Source organism: Pleurodeles waltl, chromosome 9 (genome assembly GCF_031143425.1).
Source record: "Pleurodeles waltl isolate 20211129_DDA chromosome 9, aPleWal1.hap1.20221129, whole genome shotgun sequence".
Lineage (NCBI taxonomy): Eukaryota > Metazoa > Chordata > Amphibia > Caudata > Salamandridae > Pleurodeles > Pleurodeles waltl.
In genome coordinates, this window is record NC_090448.1 from 981,755,768 (window position 1) to 981,775,827 (window position 20,060).

The 20,060-nt window shown below is 48.6% G+C and overlaps 1 protein-coding gene across 5 annotated transcripts in view; it reads right to left on the reverse strand.

Annotated features, from left to right (window-relative positions):
* The window catches only part of TTLL5 (tubulin tyrosine ligase like 5), an 899,574-nt gene that overhangs the window by 434,291 nt on the left and 445,223 nt on the right, over nt 1–20,060 (reverse strand). For all 5 annotated transcript variants that reach the window (XM_069208446.1, XM_069208447.1, XM_069208448.1 and 2 more), the window contains one exon: nt 1,520–1,710. In XM_069208446.1, the coding sequence (XP_069064547.1) occupies nt 1,520–1,710 (191 nt within the window). The remainder of the gene's footprint in view (nt 1–1,519; nt 1,711–20,060) is intronic.

The following is a 20,060-nucleotide window of genomic DNA, read 5'->3' on the forward strand; positions in this document are numbered from 1 at the left end:
ATTTTGACGACGGGGAATGATTCAAGCATGTGAATCTATGAAAGATCCAATACTGGAGAATATAAAGCATGTCTAGTAGGAGCTGGACAAAAACAGGCATTACATTGATATATTAGACCAAGAAGAACTTCATGGGAGAAAGCATGTAGAATTGTCTGTAGACTGAATGGATCAGAGTACAGGATGGGTTTGCAGATTTGATTACTTGTATAAGCTTTGTTAGTAGTGATGTAAGTATCTTTTTGGGTAGCAGTTTTAGATTTGAAATAGCATTTTGAGCCATTAGCTGACAGTAAAGTGCATGTGGCAGATGTGCAAGGTGGAAAGAGTAGATTAATCCTATGTGCAGTCTTTGTGGGTTAGGAAAAATTGAAGTCTTAAGCTTTGGAAAGTGTGAGGATTTGATGTTATCTAGTGCTGATGATAATACAACCATGGCTTGTATGTATGGCTACACATTTTTGATAATCTCATTTTTGAATCCTTTGCTGAAGGCGTTCTTGCACATTGGTTTTCAAAACTCAAACATCAGACAAAATACAGGGCTGTTGCTATGGGCAACAAGTGGACAAACCATGAAGGGGACCAGTGTGAATAAAAACATGTTTTAGGGTGTCATTGTACCAGCTCAATTATGTAGTTTGCTGAAAGGTAGGCAGTCTTTGAGGATTTGGTTACAAAATGGTTGGAGTGAATCAAGCAAGTACTTCCCTTTAATTAGAGTGGTAGCATTGATGGAGAAAATAGCAGAAGAAATATAGACCAGAATATGGAAAATATGGTATGGTCAGAGACAGGATCATAGATGGTAAGTGAGGAGATCAGCGTACTCTATGTTAGTATTATATCCTCTGTTTGTGCATTGGTGAGTAGTCGGAGTACAGCTGTGAGAACAATCTTTACATAGCAGAGCATATAAAACGTTTTATTCAGTACGATTGACTTTTTGTACTATACTAACTATATCTCACTACCTAACTGTAATCATCACCTGTTTCACACTCATTCTATGCAGTGTTATTATCAATTAAAACTAGTATTGAGCACAAAGAGTAATTGAAGTGCTTTTTTGGTTGTCCCTAAAATGTAAAAATAAAGAATTCCTTAGCTCTCCTCTGAGCTCCATTCACATATTCTCCTCCTCCAATATTCTGTTAAAAGAGTAGTAATTCAACATCTACTTTAACAGAGTCCCCACCCACCGTGTTCTACCCACAAAAGCCATCCTGCTCTTTTCACACACTTCATCTCCCTGCTTTATGTCCACGGGAGCTCTCCAATATATTCTCTGCCACATTCATTCTGCCCACAAGAGACCACCCATGCTCTGCTCACACAAACTTCTCTAACGATACTCCACTCACGAGAGGCTCCAGCTCTCTTGATACAGGGTCTGCCAAAATAGCACTACCGCCTGATGCCCTTTGCTAACACAAAATCCTGTCTCTTTCTAGATGACTACTGCCATGCAGACCAGGCTAGTTCCCCAAATACTCCATGAGTTACTGGAAATACAAACCTGCTGAGTGAGAAGCCCCAGGTGGCTGGAGGTGGAGTATTGCCGGTTTGCTTGCTTCTCCACCAGTCGTTGCAAGGCTGTGGCCATAGCATGATGGTTGGATGCACTACTCTGAGTGATGCTGTCCTCTTGATCCTTCAATCCCCCTACTGCCGCTGAGCGATGGCGACTGGGACTCTGCTGGCAACTGACTGTGAATAAAAAGAAACTTAATTAATGAGTTGTATACTACGTAGGAGTTATGCCCCATGACAATGGTCAGGGAGCTGCACTATACACAGACAGCTGTAATAAGGGTGTTGCATGTTTCCCAGTACATCCATGATTACTGCAGCTGCTCCACTCCACAGCAGCGGTCATTGGCGAACTTACAACTTATCAACTTGTGCTCCAAGGCTACAGTCAGTGTGTAATATGCTTCTCATAACATCTGTTACCGTGGCTAGTGTGTGCAACTTTTTATACCTCATTGTAGCTGTAGATGATGTGTGACTGGCTACTGATGCAATTTGTCACCGTGGCTAAAATGAGTGGGCTGCACAGTGCCAATCGCAGCCATTCCAAGGCTGCTGACCCTAAGCTACAAATTGCTCATGTCTTATATCTACACACCTGAAAACTGAAAGCTGTACATTACTTGGATCTCCTGCATGCATAGTTACAGTCAGTGGGCTGCGCACACGGCTCACAGTTTCTGTGTCCCATGGCTGCAGTTAGTGGAGTATATCGAAGATAGGATCAGCAACGTACTGGAATCCAAATCACCAGGAACCAAATGGGCAGGGACCCATGGGACCTATGAGTCAATAGGATTAGGGTAAATGGGTTGGAAAACATTCCTACAGGAACTCATGAGCCCCAGGACATTTAGGGCAACATAGATGGGAATACATGAAATGTTGAAATAACAGATGTTAAAATTAGAAAAGGCTTTTAAATGAAAATGTTGCTAAAACAGTCTTGTTTAAGGTCATTAGTAGGATTGATACAACAGGGCACGCCTTGTTGCGCCGCAGGCCGCTGCGCACCTCCCGGCCGAACCGCAGGAGGAGCCGCGGCGTCTCCCGGCCGGGTCGCGGCGGAAGCCGCGGCCCGTGTCAAGGGTCGCGGCGGCCCTTTTCTCCGGCCACGCGCTGTTGTGAGGATGCGGCGAGGCCGGAGGCCCAGAATTGGGTCACAGTCCTCGGCACGCGACGCAGACATTGTTGTGGTGTGTTTGGGCCCTCCCCCCTAGCATTTACTTACCTGCCACACGCCTTCAGGGCCTTCTTCTTCCTCATGCATGGTTTTAAGGCATGCCTTCTCCTTCCCAGCATGCCGTGCACTTCCCTTCTTCCCTGCATGCATCTGTTCCTCTTGTACAAGGGTATATTTTCTATCTCTAGCTATAGCTCCTTCCCAAGCCAAGATGGTGGTGTTACTACTTCCTGTTTATCACTTCCTGTCTAGGGGTATATAAGGGGAATCATTTCTTCTTCTCATTGCGTTGCAACACTTCAACAGTGTTGGTCACGCTCCGGCTGGTCTTCGTTTGGGACGCCAGTCGTTCTTGTTCTGTCTTCAGTCTTCCAGATTTCCAGGATCCTGAGTTCTAATCCTCGTGTCCTCCTTCTGTTTCAGGGAGTTCCTGTTGGAGGTTTTTTTTCCCCCTTTGGGTTTTTCCTCTGGGACTCCTTCTGGAGGGCACGGACTGCGGTGGCTTATTATTGTCAACAGCACCGTGGCTACCGGAAGGGGTCGCCCCTACCTCGGTCAGAGCAGGACTTGCAGGAACCGGGGCCGCTCACCATTCCTCTCCAGTACCGACAGTAAGCCCAGGGTGAATCGTGTCAGATTGCAACGACCAAAACTTCAGTCACTGACCGGAACCATGGAGAATCCCGTGATGAGTATGGAACCAACAAGTCAAACCTTGCTCCTGACTATCCAACAACAGGCCCAAGAACTCCAACAGCTACGAACCGAAAATACGGCTTTCCGACAAGCCTTAGCCTCTGGAGCCACTGATGTTCCTACTGTCTCTGCAACCACACCTCGCTTCTCTGGGGATCCTAACAAATTGCGAGAGTTTCTAGATGCCTTGACAGTCTATTTCGCATTCCGTCCTTCACAGTTCATGCAAGACAAGACTAAGGTTGGATATTTGATCAGCGCTCTATCTGGCCCAGCCTTGGTCTGGGCAACCCCTTTGGTGACAGGCAATGATCCCAGCCTGTCTAATTATTCAAACTTTGTTGCTGCCTTTAAACAAATGTTTGAACGTCCTGGACTTGAGTCTTCAGCAGAAGAAGCTCTATGCGATATTCAACAAGGAAGTCAGGACGTTCTACAATACATCACACGATTCAGACAGTTGGCAGCTGAAACTTCTTGGGTGGAGCGTACTTTGGTGACCCTGTTTCGCAGGGGTCTTAGGGATGACATCAAATATGAACTAGTGCACTCCGCCAGAGTGGATAACCTCAAGGGTTTAATGGATCTGACCCTTGCGATAGAATACCGTCTAAATGAGCGAAGGGTGGAGAAGAAAAAGAGTCGTATACCATCACACTCGATGACCTCCCGAGTCCTTCCTCATCGCTCCGAGGAGACTCGCTCTGAACCTAAAGGTACTACGGATGAAGAGCCTATGCAAATTGACATGGCACGAGGGCCATTATCAACTAGTGAGCAGGAAAACAGGCGAAGAAAGGGATTTTGCCTTTACTGTGGTGCTGCTGGTCATCTACTTCGTACCTGTCCCGTCCATCCAGCCAAGCCCTTGGGAAACGCCAGCTCCCATCCTCCGTGAGAAGGGTGAGGACGGGATATTCCGAGATACCTGCCATATGTTCCTCTAGGGAAGAAATAACTGCTCTTTTCCTCTTACCCGTCACATTACACTTAACAGATGGCCGTGAAGAAAGAGCACTGGCCTTGCTGGATTGTGGAGCCAGTGGTATCTATTTAGAAGAAACCTGGGCCATGGAAAAACAGATTCTGCAAATACCCAAGGAAGTACCAGAGCAAGTCCACATGGTGGATGGTTCACTCCTAGCCTCGGGACCTGTCCGGCATACTACTCCTACCTTATGTCTGCAGTTCGGGAAACCTCAAGAAAATATTTCCTTCGACTTAATATCCTCACCGCATCACGTAATGATTCTGGGGATTCCATGGCTAACTCAGCATAATCCCTACATTAATTGGGAAACCAGACCATTTCTCTTTCCTCCCACTTTTGCCAACAGCATTGTTATTTAGCAGGAACCTATTGGTCCCCGAAGAGTGTCTTACTAACACCACCTAAGGTGGGATGTTCCATCAGTGTCCTACAAGGAGTACCCAGACATTATCTAGAATATGCCGATGTATTCCAGAAACCAGAAAGGCCAGAACTGTCACCCCATAGAGAATACGATTGCGCCATTCCCTTGTAATCAGATGCCGTGGTTCCTTTTGGGCGAATGTATTCTCTAACCGAGCCTGAGAAAAAGATCCTCAAGGAATATCTAGAGGAAAATGTACAAAGTGGTTTGATTGCCCCTTCCTCTTCACCTGCAGGGGCTCCTCTCTTTTTCGTGCCAAAAAAGACAAAAGACTTACGTCCTTGCATAGACTTTCGAGGATTAAATAAGATTACTACTAAGGATCGTTACCCTCTGCCTCTTATTAAAGACATCTTAGAAGCCGTCAGAGGGGCTAAGAAATTCACCAAGTTAGATCTTAGAGGAGCATACCATCTTTTAAGGATAAAGGAAGGTGATGAATGGAAGACCGCCTTCAGAACACCTTTCGGCCATTTTGAATATCGGGTGATGCCTTTTGGACTTACCAATGCTCCCTCAATCTTTCAAAGATTCATGGACGCTATTTTTTCTGATCATCTACACCAGACAGTGGTCGTCTATCTGGATGACATTCTAATATTCTCTGTTCACCCAGAACAACACACTAAACATGTACTCCAAGTATTGGAAAGGCTTAGACAACATCATCTATTTTGCAAACCTGAAAAATGCGAATTCGACCAAACTGAGGTAAAATACTTGGGGTATTGCATTAACCAAGTAGGTGTTGCCATGGATTCAGACAAGATTCAAGCCATTCTGGATTGGCCATCCCCCTCTTCCATCAAGGAAACTCAGTGTTTTTTGGGATTAGCCAATTTTTATCGACAGTTTATAGCTGACTTTGCCCAGAGAACCAGTTATATTACACAAACCCTTAAGAAAGACAATCTAAGGAAGGGTTTTTGTTGGACCCAAGACGCCGAATTCGCCTTTCAAGAGTTAAAGAAGGCCTTCATTCAAGCTCCCATTCTACGGCATCCAGACACCACCAAATAGTTCATCGTCGTCACGGACGCCTCAGAAAGAGCAATCGGGGCTGCCTTGCTACAAAAACAAGATGATGATGGGCTACAGCACCCTGTATTCTATCTCTCACACATACTATCCGACTCCGAAAGTAACTTTCCGGTGTTAGAACGAGAACTACTCGCCTTGAAGACAGCTTGCACGGAATGGAGACACTTTCTTATGGGATCGAAATAACCTTTTGAGGCACGGACAGATCACCGGAATTTACAGTGTTTGAGAAACTTTCAGTGCCAAAATAGTCGGCAGGCTCGATGGGCTTTTTTATTTAGTCAATATGATTTTTACATCACGTATATCCCTGGTTCTCAGAATATTTTGGCAGATGCCCTATCCTGTCGCTACCCTGAGTGTAGCGATTCTCCTGTACAAAACCTATTTGAAAATCATAAGATCATTGTCCTAGTACAGACATTCTTAGACAAGGTTAAGACTGAATATTCCAACCTTGAAATAACTGAAATGAACAAATTACGACCGCAGCTTCATAAAGACCAGGAATACTATTATTACAAAAAGGCCTTGTTTCTACCTACTAAGATAGTCCAAACAGAAGACCTACGTATGTGCCACGATTCTCCCATCGCAGGTCATCGCGGAATGAAGGCTACCAAGAGCTCCTGCTTTGCCCTTTTTGGTGGCCCACAATCGAAGCAGATACTGAGGACTATGTGACTTCTTGTCTCATCTGTGCACAAGCCAAGACACCTCGCAATATACCAGTAGGAGTACTCCGTCCGTTACCTGTTCCACCAGGTCCATGGCACACTATCTCCACTGATTTTATGTGCTCTTTGCCCCCTTCGGTTGGAAATCGGGTAATAATGGTAACAATTGATTCCTTCACAAAAATGGCACATTTCACGGCATTAAAGAAACTACCTACGGCTAAGGAACTAAGTCAAATCTTTATTCAGGAGATCTTTCAGCTTCATGGCCTGCCACAAGTCATTATCTCAGATCGGGGTCCCCAATACATCCCCCGATTTTGGAGACAATTTTGTTAGACACCAAGAATAGAGGTGGCCTTATCATCAGGTTTCCATCCCCAAACGAATGGACAGACAGAACGGCTGAATCAAGGCCTTGAACAATATTTACGTAGTTTTTGTAATGCTACGCAGAGCAATTGGTCTACGTACCTACCACTTGCAGAATTCTCATACAACAATTCAGTACACAGTGCTTCAAAAGTCTCCCCTTTCTATTGTTCTTATGGATTCCATCCAAAGGCCTTTCCTATTCCTCTGAAAGAAACCTCTAATCTTCCTGCCATTACCTCATATGTCCGGCAACTACGGGGTATCCAACGTGTCATACATTCAAATCTTTTAGCCACTAAAACACTCATGAAAAGAATGGCTGATAAGAAACGTTGTGAGGCCCCGCGTTATCAGATACACAATAAGGTCTCGCTTTCCTCTAAATTCTTACCACTCCGACTAACCCAAAATAAATTTAAACCTCAATATTATGGCCCATTCCTGATTCTTCAGAAGTCAATCCTGTGTCTGTTCGTCTTCGCTTGCCGCTGACTTGGAAAATACATCCTGTATTCCATGTATCACAACTCAAACCCTACATCCCTGATCCTTTTCGCAGACAATTCACCTGTCCTCCTCCTCAATTGATTGATAATGTGCCTGAATACGAGTTCCAGGAAGTCTGTGACTCTCGGGTCTTCCGTGGTCGTCTCCAATACCTCATTCATTGGAAGGGCTACCCTGTGAGTGAATGCTCCTGGGAAGACGCACCTTCGGTGCATGCCCCTCTTTTGATCCGTAGTTTTTTCCGTCTTTTCCCTCACAAACCTGGGGTCTCGGGGGGGGGTACCTACTATTCGCTGCGGGCACTGCGGCACCTCCCGGCCGAACCGTGGGAGGAGCCACGATGTCTCCCGGCCTGGCCGCGGGGAAAGCCGCGGCCCGTGACAAGGGTAGCGGCGCCCGCGGCGGCCCTTTTATCCGGCCGCGCGCTGTTGTGAGGACGCAGCGAGGGCGGAGGCCCAGAATTGGGTCACAGTCCTCGCCGCGAACGGCGCGCAACGCGGACATTGTTGTGGGGTGTTTGGGCCCTCCCCCCTAGCATTTACTTACCTGCCACACGCCTTCAGGGCCTTCTTCTTCCTCATGCATGGTTTTAAGGCATGCCTTCTCCTTCCCAGCATGCCAGGCACTTCCCTTCTTCCCTGCATGCATCTGTTCCTCTTGTACAAGGGTATATTTCTATCTCTAGCTATAGCTCCTTCCCAAGCCAAGATGGTGGTGTTACTACTTCCTGTTTATCACTTCCTGTCTAGGGGTATATAAGGGGAATCATTTCTTCTTCTCATTGCGTTGCAACACTTCAACGGTGGTGGTCACGCTCCGGCTGGTCTTCGTTTGGGACGCCAGTCGTTCTTGTTCTGTCTTAAGTCTTCAGTCTTCCAGATTTCCAGGATCTTGAGTTCTAATCCTCGTGTCCTCCTTCTGTTTCAGGGAGTTCCTGTTGGAGGTTTTTTCCCCCTTGGGGTTTTTCCTCTGGGACTCTTTCTGGAGGGGACGGACTGTGGTGGCTTATTATTGTCAACAGCACCGTGGCTACCGGAAGGGGTCACCCCTACCTCGGTCAGAGCAGGACTTGCAGGAACCGGGGCCGCTCACCATCCCTCTCCAGTACCGACGGTAAGCCCAGGGTGAATCGTGACACGCCTCCTTAGAAGACTACTTGGACCTTAAGCTTGGTGTCTGCTTTTAAAAAAATAATCTACCATCAAAATATTTTCTAAGAATGTTGCTGGCTCAACCACCAGTTCCTCATCTCACTTTGTGAGGGAATGGAGTCGGTGTTGAAGGAGACCAACTGGACTAAAGTTGCAGGGACCAAATAGAGAAACAGTTCATTGGTTTCTGCTCTCATTGATAGGTGAAGATAAAAGGAGTCAGCGGTCACGGGGAAAATGAATAGTCAATTTCTGAAGTTAAGCCACTCAGAAGTCTTTGGAAATAAGCTGGAGTGACTTTAATGCAATGGCGGAGAGCAGATAATGGGTAGACTGTGCAGTCCAAAAGACAAGTAGAGAAGAAGCTCCAGATCTCAAAGATATTCCACCAATGCCATAAGGAAAAAGAAGCAAGGAGGGACAGGAGTCTCATCTGCTACAAAAGAGGAATTAATATCAGAACGGTAGTGAATAGACTATGAGTAGAATGCTGTGATAATGCTACCTTTTTGCCTTACAATTTTAGGTGGAGGCAGATACAGCCATTCAATATGGATACTGAAAGGGCGTAAAAACGTTTATGTTTCCACCAGTACCATAATCAAAGAGTGAAGGTAAAGTAACCACACTCTCAGAAAAGGGGAGGCAAAGAATACATTGGGCCATGATAAGGTTCATGTGACGAAAGCTGGTATCAAAAGCCCAGATTAAACTGGAAAAATAATCCCTAAAGACCTAAAAACTATGGAGGGTGCCTACAGAGTTATATCTAATAAAAGGCTTTAATTTAAATCCTGTACCTGTATTGATCCTTATGAAAAAGGAGAGTGGGAGAAACAAATGATAAACCTACTGCAAAATTCCACCAACTTCAAATCACAGCCCTGCGTAACAAAGTACAGAGCCTGGGAACGAGGTTGGAACTGCACTTTTTGAATGTTCTAGCAGCACATTTTCCTGGATATTGTCAGTAAAAGTACACCTGATTTCTGAGTGGTGTTCTATCAGAGGACTTCCACTCACAGACCCTGAGGGACTGACACTTAGGCCCTCATTACAACATTGGTGGTAAATGCCGCTTACCGCTGTGCTGACGGGCGCCAACGTGCCGTGACCGCAGCGGTATACTGCTACGGGTATTATGACCCACACAGAGAAATCCGCCACTATACAAACATCCACACAAGTCAGCTAGACCAACGGTCAGTGATAAACTGGCAGTAGCAAAACCCATACCGTTACGCCAACAGAAATACGCCCACAGCATCATGACCCACAAATCACTGCGGTGGACATTCAACCGCGGTAAACCATTGGCGGGCGGTACAGACTGCCGCACTAAAAATACACACACACTAACAAAACTAAACCACAATGGACAATTCAACTTAAACACATCTGACACACATACACACACCACACCCACACACCCAATCCAATATAAAACACACACACACACATTACCCACAACTCCTTACAACGAAAAAAAATATTGCCAACAGAGAGAGAGAGAGACAAGCCAGGAGCACCCACTGAATCCGAGCCACATAACACCATCACCCATACACCATCCACACACCTCACAGCACACACCTCAACATATACCACTCACACTACACCCATGGCACCACAAAGACACCCCAGGTTCTCAGAGGAGGAGCTAAGGGTCATGATGGAGGAAATCATCCGGGTAGAGCCACAGCTATTCGGATCACAGGTGCAGCAGATGTCCATTGCTAGGAAGATGGAGCTATGGCGGAGAGTCGTGGACAGGGTCAACTCAGTGGGACAGCACCTAAGAATAAGGGATGACATCAGGAAGAGGTGGGACGACCTACGGGGAAAGGTGCGCTCCCTGGTAGCAAGACACCAGGTAGCTGTACAGAGGACTGGTGGTGGGCCCCCACCTCCTGCCCCACAACTAACAACATGGGAGGAGCAAATCTTGTCGATTATGCATCCTGAGGGCCTTGCAGGAGTAGCAGGAGGACTGGACTCTGGTAATTCAAATCTTTACTACTTTATCCCCCACCCTACCTGCATGCCAGCACAAACAACAACCCCTACCCTCATCCCCATCACCCCACCACCTCACATATACCCCACCATCACAACCCACCCATCCCAATACCATGCCATGCATGCAACACACATGCATGGACCCCCATCACAGACCTGCATGGACACCCATCACCACAGCATGCACACTAGTGGCAATCACTTTGCCAAACTAAGCACAACTCACACAAGCCACAGCTGCCTTGCTACTAACAACCATAGAGGTAAACATATCCATGCATAAGATGGCACACGCAGATACAATAACATTGCATTTACATCCCCACAGGACCACCACTCAACGTCACCGGAGAGGAGGTGCCAGCCACATCCAGTCCCCCCCTGAAGAGGCCCACAGTGATGACAGCAGCTCTGCACGCCTGGATCACGATGACCAACCTGGCCCACCAGGGACCTCTGGACAGTCAGTGACACAGCCACAGTCCCAAACCACCACAGAGCCTCCCCCTTCAGGAAACACTACCACAGCACCCACCCAGCGGGCCCATACCTCTGTCCCTAGGACACGTCAATCAGTAGTGTGTCCACCACTACAGGGAACCCAGGCAACCCCACAAACACAGGACGATTAGGGACCTGGGGTCAGTGGCAGCGGGCACACGGTTCAGGGGACAGAGGCACAGGACAACAGGGAAGCTGGAAGGACTGCTGTGCGACATGGGGAGGACAGGCCCAGGGAACTGACTCTCCAGGAGGCACTCACCAACATCCTGGGAGCATACCATCATTCCCAGGACACCATGGGCCAGATACTGTCCAAGTTGTAGGAGACCCAGCGGCTGCGGGAGGGACAGTACCTGGGGATCAGGGAGGACCTGAAAGACATCCACACCACCCTGGTCACCATGAGGGAGGCAGTGGCACACCAACAGCCCCCTGACATTAGCCAAACCGAAGAACAGCCCTCCACCTCTGCCGGCGCTAATGGACAGGAGGTCCCGCCACAAGACCAAAAGGCCACCAGCACCCAACCCCCTGCAGAAGGAGACCCACCCCGCAAAAGGTCCCTGCAATCCAGGCAGAAGCCAGAGAACATTGCCAAGACCCCCGCCAGGAAATAGGACTCTCCTGATTGTCACCCTTCTGTCTCACTCTGTCACCGTGTCCACCTTGAACTGCCATTGCTCCACTTCCTATGCCCCTTCGGACAATGCACCTGTGATACAAATAGAATGGACTCTACCCTGGACTTTCCTCCATCAGCAACCCAGCCCATTGCAATACCCCGACCACCTATTAGCACATAAATAAACACCCTTTGAACAAATTCAAGTATGGAGTCTGTGAATTCTATGACAAATGTATTAGTTTCACAAACTGTAAACATTGCAATTCAAATGTACTGTAATATTAACATAGGTATGACCTGTAGTGGGCAGCAGTAAACAGACCAAGAGCCAGAGTGGGGCACAGAGATCTGAAAATAGAGATGCCAAAGGGTACAGTAAGTGGCCATAGAAATAGGGAAATCAGGCTGTCATGTTCAATGTCAAACACAATACTGCAATGGAAGGTGAAGTTACAGTGTCTTACCTGTGTGTCACTGGAAGTACTGTTGAATGAGTGTACTTCTGTTGTCCACATCTTCTTCCTCTGCCTCCTCTTCGTCACTGTCCACAGGCTCCACCGCTGCCACACGACCATCTCCAGGTTCATCCGCCTGCAGAAAAGACACCTGGCCTCTCAAGGCCAGGTTGTGCAACATGCAATAATGATCTGGCACACCTTCTTGGGTGAGTAGTACAGGGATCCACCTGTCAGATAGAGGCACCGGAATCTGGCTTTCAGGAGGCCAAAGGTTCTCTCAATTATCCTCCTTGTTCACCCATGTGCCTCTTTGTAACATTCCTCTGCCCTTGTCCTGGCATTCCTCACTGGGGTCAGTAGCCACGAGAGGTTGGGCTAACCAGAGTTACCTGCAAATATTCGAGGGATACCTGTTAGCCACATACTCACCCTTAGGGCCAAACCCACACCCATATACCTACATCAACTGGGTGGGGACCATGGGCTCACCTATTAGCCACACCCGGTGCCTCTGGAGTTGAGACATCACATATGGAATGCTGCTATTCCTCCAGATAAAGCCATCATGCAATATGTGTACCATCAATGGCACCAATGATGTTAGGGATATGTCCCAGGGCATAAAAGTCAGCCTTCACTGTGGCCAAATCCTCCACCTGGGGGAATACGATGTAGATGCGCATGTGTTTCAGCAGGGCAGACAACACTTTGGTCAGCATGTTTGAGAACATTGGCTGAGACATCCCTGATGTCATGGCCACTGTCGCTTGGAAGGAACCACTTGCCAGGAAATGGAGCACTGACAGGACCTGCACTAGATGGGGGATACCTGTGGGGTGGCGGATAGCTGAAATCAGGCCTGGCTCCAATTGGACACACAGTTCTTGGATTGTGGCCCTATTAAGTCTGTAGGTCAGGATAATGTGCCTGTCCTCCATTGTCGCCAGGTCCACCAGGGGTCAGTACACAGGGGGATGTCTCCATCTCCTATTCATCCTCAGCGGTTGAACTCTAGGGTGAAAAACAGTGAGCAGAGGTTCAGATTCACACATATGTTAAAATAAATATGCATTTCTTCCTTTACAGAAACAGTATGTGAACTAGAGAGTCAGTTGATGTGCCAATGTCTGCTGTGACGCAGTTAGGTGCCCTGGCCTGTGCCCACCTGAAATGGCGGCTGCCTGACCTGTGAGGAGAGACAAGTGGAAATTAGGTAATTCCGCTGGCGTTGTGTGCTGTTGCGGTCGGCAGTCAATGACCGCCGCGCAACATCGCATTGGTTATCATTGGGCCCTATGGGTTCCAGGAGCCAATGGCGATGTACACAGGCGGTGACGGTATGAATCGCCGCGGACGTGACCGCCATTGTCTATCTGTTTACTCACTTGCTACCTGACCTTCAACAGGAGAGGACCTACACTGCAAGTACTGCTGTGACCTCTGTCTGGAAGCGACAATAGCTCGAGTGTCTGGGTAAAGGACCTTGCCATCACTTTAGGGGAGTTGGAGGGACTGGTGGATGGGGTCCTACCCCAGTACACTTTACTCTATGGTCTTCCAGACAAACGGGTGAGTACACTGTGAGCATGATGCTTGGGCCATGAATGTATGGATTGCTGTGTGTGTGTAAGCCCTGTGTAGGGGGGGGCTGAGGGGTCCTGGGCAGAGTGCTGCATATATGGTGGGGAATGTATGTGCGTAAGGGGATGGGAGAGAAATAGTGGGCCAGGAGTATGACAGTCCGGACGGTATGACTAATCCCTTTTCTGCTGTATTTTTCCAGCAGGTCAGCACCCACCAGAAAAAGGGTATTTGGCGTGCCATCGCCAAGGGGGTACGGACCCTGGGGGTCTTTGACAGGCAGAGCACCCACTGCTGCAAACGGTGACAGGACCTTCACCGCTGGGCAAGGAAGACGGCAGAGGCCCAGCTGGGGCTGGCCTCCCAACGAGGAAGGGGTGCCAGTCGTACCCTGACCCCCCCTGATGTTCCACATCCTGGTGGTGGCCTATCCGGAGTTGGATGAGCGCTTGAAGGCATCGCAGCAGCCACAAGGGGGTGAGTACAGATTAAGAATCATGACTTTGCAAGCGGTAAGGTTTTACCTGGGTGGGGGATGTTGGCTGTGGGTGCCCCTAGGCCAGGGCGAACATGGCAGGATATGTTCAATGATGGGCAAGATCAGATGCACTCTAACCACAATAGTATTAGTGGGCATCTACTACTGGGCAGGGTCCTGTGGGTTTCAGGTGTGCAGCTAATGGCATTAGGCATTGTATCCCATGGGCTGGTGACTAGCATTGTAACTGGTAGTGCATGGCCCAGTGCATAGGGCTGTTCCCTGTGTGTTGTGTACGCCAACGGTAGTGTTGTTGCTGGCATTGACCAAGTTTATCCTCTGTCTCTCCCCCCCCTTTTTGTCACCCTGTCCTTGTGTGCATTAGCATCATCTGACAGAGGAGCAGAGGCACCGGCGACGGAGGGAGCTGCATCCCACATGGGCCTGGAGGCTGAATCCACCAACGGTGAGGGCACCAGTGGGCCGGAGGGCGAGGGGAGCACCACGACGGAGACAGGAGGTGATACTACCGACAGCGACTCCTCCTCCGATGGAAGCTCCCTGGCAGTGGCAGACACCTCTGTGCCCACCCCAACAACAGGTACAGCCGCCACACCAGCACCACCCTCCCAGCAGCCCTTCAGCGTGTTTCCCGTGCCCGCTCACCCAGGAGTGTGGGCATCTCCTTTGCCCCAGACACCTCAGGCCCTGCCCCAGTCAGCCCTGCTGCCCTCAGTGAAGAGGCTATTGACCTCCTGAGATCCCTCTCTGTTGGTCAGTCAACCATACTGAATGCCATCCAGGTTGTAGCAGGGCATTTGCAACAAACAAATGCATCCCTGGACGGCATTCACTCTGGCATGGTGGCCCAACAGAGAGCATTCCAGGCTCTGGCTTCCGCACTGATGGCAGCCATTGTCCCCGTCTCCAGCCTCCCCCCTCCAACTTCCTCTACTCAGTCCCAATCCCCTCAACCCCAGCCTATCCCAAGCACACCTTCAGACCAGCAATCACCCAAATCAACACACAGAAGTGGTTCAGGCAAACACAAGCACCACACTTCATCTCACAGGCAAACACACATGCACATCCCCATGCAGACACACCAACATCCACTGCGTCCCCCCTCCTCCTAGTCATCCACCCCCTTCCCAGTAGCGTCTCCACTCACACCTGCATGCACTACATTCTCATCCACTGCCTCCATCACCAGCACGCCTATCACTACACGCCCCTCACTGGCAGTCACCACCCCCACATCCATGCACACATCCCCTATGTCCTCTCCCATTGTGTCTGTGACCCCCTCCTCCCAAAGTACACAAACGCACACACACACACACACACACCCCCAACAGCCATCCACCTCACAACAGCATCCAGCCCATGCACCTGCACCTAAGCACAGCAGACTGACACCTCCTACAACCACTCCCTCTTCCTCCACTCCCAAACCTTCACCCTCTTCCCGCCCCAGTGTCCCTAAAAAACTTTTTAGGCACCCATCTGCCCAGCCACTGTGCCAGCAACACCTGCCAAGGCCAAGAAGGGTCCGCCACCTGGCAAGGGCAAGAAGGGGACAGCAGCCAGCAAGGGGAAGGAGGTAGAACCAGCCAGCAAGGGCAAGTCAAAGACTCCAGCTGGCAGAAGCAAGGAGGCACCACCGTCTGCCAAGGGCAGGAAGGGCACAGTACACCAGTCATGGCACTTCATGCTTCCCATGCCACTGGATTCAAGCTAGCCTGACTGATGAGGGGTGAAACCCCGAAACCGGTCCCAGGATGCTTGTTTCCGGTCCAGTGAGGACCTGGCTTGGCAGTTCGGGCTGGACTGTTCCCATGAGGAACAGGGTCAAGACTGATTTGCATATGGCTGGGTCCAAACTGGGGTGGCATGGTGAGCAAAAGAACGATGGATTAAACCCAGATCTGTGACTGGGGGTGAGTGTTTGACAATGTTCAGCATTCCGTCCATCACTTGTTGTTTTTGCTTTGTCGCCCTAAGTGGGAAGGGTATGCCCAGACGTGGGTCCCGTGCTTCCCATGCCACTGGATTCAAGCTAGCCTGGCTGATGAGGGGTGAAACCCCGAAACCGGTCCCAGGATGCTTGTTTCCGGTCCAGTGAGGACCTGGCTTGGCAGTTCGGGCTGGACTGTTCCCATGAGGAACAGGGTCAAGACTGATTTGCATATGGCTGGGTCCAAACTGGGGTGGCATGGTGAGCAAAAGAACGATGGATTAAACCCAGATCTGTGACTGGGGGTGAGTGTTTGACAATGTTCAGCATTCCGTCCATCACTTGTTGTTTTTGCTTTGTCGCCCTAAGTGGGAAGGGTATGCCCAGACGTGGGTCCCGTGCTTCCCATGCCACTGGATTCAAGCTAGCCTGGCTGATGAGGGGTGAAACCCCGAAACCGGTCCCAGGATGCTTGTTTCCGGTCCAGTGAGGACCTGGCTTGGCAGTTCGGGCTGGACTGTTCCCATGAGGAACAGGGTCAAGACTGATTTGCATATGGCTGGGTCCAAACTGGGGTGGCATGGTGAGCAAAAGAACGATGGATTAAACCCAGATCTGTGACTGGGGGTGAGTGTTTGACAATGTTCAGCATTCCGTCCATCACTTGTTGTTTTTGCTTTGTCGCCCTAAGTGGGAAGGGTATGCCCAGACGTGGGTCCCGTGCTTCCCATGCCACTGGATTCAAGCTAGCCTGGCTGATGAGGGGTGAAACCCCGAAACCGGTCCCAGGATGCTTGTTTCCGGTCCAGTGAGGACCTGGCTTGGCAGTTCGGGCTGGACTGTTCCCATGAGGAACAGGGTCAAGACTGATTTGCATATGGCTGGGTCCAAACTGGGGTGGCATGGTGAGCAAAAGAACGATGGATTAAACCCAGATCTGTGACTGGGGGTGAGTGTTTGACAATGTTCAGCATTCCGTCCATCACTTGTTGTTTTTGCTTTGTCACTTCAGCTGTCCGAGACTGCAGATGAAGGCCTGGAGGATAACACCACCACTGCCTGCACCGCCACCTGCACCGCCGCCAGCAGCACCACTGCCAGCAGCAGCAGCCCCAGTGGGGCTCTCTTTTTCCTCCCCCCTCCCCTGTGTGCTAGGTGCAGTACTCACCGTGGTCGCCTTTGTCGGCGTTCATGTTCCTAGTGTATGATAAGGTACACCAGCATGGGGAAGATCTGCAGTTCGGGCTCCATGGCGTCCTGGTTCTTCCTTGAGAGTCGAGAGGTTAGTCGTTTCCCTTCAGAGTAGTGTTTCCGCCGTGCTTTTGATGGCTTTGGTACCACCCCGGAAAAGCTGGCGGATAGGCATGTTGTAATGCAGTGGACGGTACATTGTCTTCCGCCTGGCTGTTGGCGGTTACCGCCACGGTGTTTGTTGCTACTGCTGTGGTGGTCGGAGCGTTAAGGTGGCTGTCTGTGTTGCCGGGTTTCCACTGTGGTCATGATTACAAAATTTTTACCGCCGGCCTGTTGGCGGTATTACCGCCACTTTATCACCGACCGCCAGGGTTGTAATGAGGGCCTTAATGTAATAAAGTAAATTACCAAGTACTGCATACAAGCAGCCCTCTTTAGTCAAAATGAATGTACAGTGTGTCAAACCGGATTTGGTTTGGCCCTTGTTCAATAAAAACACAAATAAATTAATCAATCGTTTACTTGGCTTTCCACCTTTTCTGCTGAATACTTCAAACCACAATATGCTCAGACATATTAAAAAGATGGCCAGGCTCCTGCAATGTTTCAGTGTAATGTTTTCAAGGACACAAACTGGTTATTTTGACAAGTGGCAGTCTAGCTTTTTAAAGCTTATTCTTATCCATTTATCTCCCTTATTTGGCAAACAGCTGCATCTTGAGAAGCCAGTGGCATAAGAGTGCAAGTCTGTGTTTGCCACTTACCGGGATGACTGTAATCTCACACCCTCCCAACAGTTCACTGTTTGGATAGGAGGATCAAATGATGATCTCAGCGGAGTCTAGAAAAACTAACTCCCATGAAGAGTGCAGTCCACAGCTACTGTTCCGCCAAGAACCTAATAGTTGCGTTTCATTGTGCACCAGCTACACTGGCCCTCTGTGATGTGCAGCAGATATAATTCATTCTCCTTGAGCTTACTGCCTCACAAAAAAACATTGTTCCCTCTGGCAAGAAAGATTAAACTGTAGTACAGACCAACATGTGTACCTGCACTCCTCAAAAGTAACAAACTAATTTCTGCAAATACCCTTGCTTTAGCATTTGTTCTGTTAGTTTTGAGAGGTAACATTATTCTTAGAATTGCATTCTTCCGTCAAGAAACCTTTCACTAGAAAAAAGGCATGAGTTTTGAACCAGAAATTACAATGCATGGCATTGAGGGCATCTTTCAGAGTATAACTTCCGCCCCCTCCTTCCACAGATGAATGATCCAGTTAGGAAAAATTCAAATTTGTGTTCCAGAGGCGGATTTGCACCAGCTGTAGGAACCAACCGATCCATAAAAGTCCAGGATCCATGCTATAATCTCCAAATCTCAGAGGATCACTCATTTCACACACTGCACAAGTCTTTCCCTTTTAACTGCAGAGGAAGACCAACAAGGCTTCAAAAAAATGCCCCCCTTTGAGAACCTTTCTGAGCCAACACTCAGCAACCCTGGATCGAGAACCAGCAGTTTGCTTGTGCTGCTATTAGTTCTTGTTTTAAGAGATATGAATAAAAATTTCTTAGACACAGAAGCCTATTATCACTACAACGCTTCTGGTCAATGTAGAGTCAAGGTGCTCAGGCTGTGCCAGTGAGAATCACAGGTTAAACCTGAGTGACCCTTTCTGTCAATGTCTGAAGTCCAGTGAGAGTTCAACCTAGATCCTGCAGATGAAATCTTCATAGAGCACATTCTGCCAGATGGAGTTCATAGCTTGAAAACAACTCAAGTAAGGGACTCTGGAGCAATATCCACCTCTATTGACACCTAGTGACTGGGTGAGCGCTGTCTATGTACAATCACTCACAGGCTGGGGCAAGGCATGTGTGATATTAACAATTTACCATACACTCTCACAATGATGATATCTAAAGGCAAATCTGAGGTACGTCCAATGTTTTTTTTACAGAGAAGATTGCAAAATTATGCATCTTGGAGAACCATAGATGCCAGTCAATTCCTCCAGAGCAACACCTCCAGAATATGTGCCTGAGTTACACTGTGAAACATGTTTTGAAGGCACAGGTTTAGGATAATCTTTATGCCCCAGGTTAATTGGGGCACAATGAAGTGCATGCAGTAGAGTCCAGGTAGTTCCCTTAATCTAGCATCAACTCACTGACTCCCAGAAGAAGAAGCTTTTGCATCTTCTGTAGAATTCCTAGAGGTGACGTGAGGGTATATAGAAGGGGAGGCAGTGGGAACAGGATGGATGTTCATGGAAAGACCTTTAAATATAGGTTTCTCCATCAGCCATGTGTAATGGAATATTACAAGATCTGAAATAAAGTAAGATGTTCTCTGACTAAATGTGCATGCTCATTGATCACTGTAGAGCGCAAAATCTTACTCTTAATACTCAGATGCAGCATCCAGTTTAATGGGAATATTTTCACACACTCGGGTGGCACCTGACTCCTCCATAGGAAGCACTGGAGCATCTAAAGAGAGGAGGCATCCACAACATAGAACCTGTAACCCTTATTACTGCCTTCCCCTACCAAAAATGATGGCTCCTATCTTTCATTAGTTGCAGATGTCTATCAAAAGTGGGCCAGAATCCAAATTCTTTTTTTCCCATTAATCACAACTTGTAGATCTTAATCCAATCCAG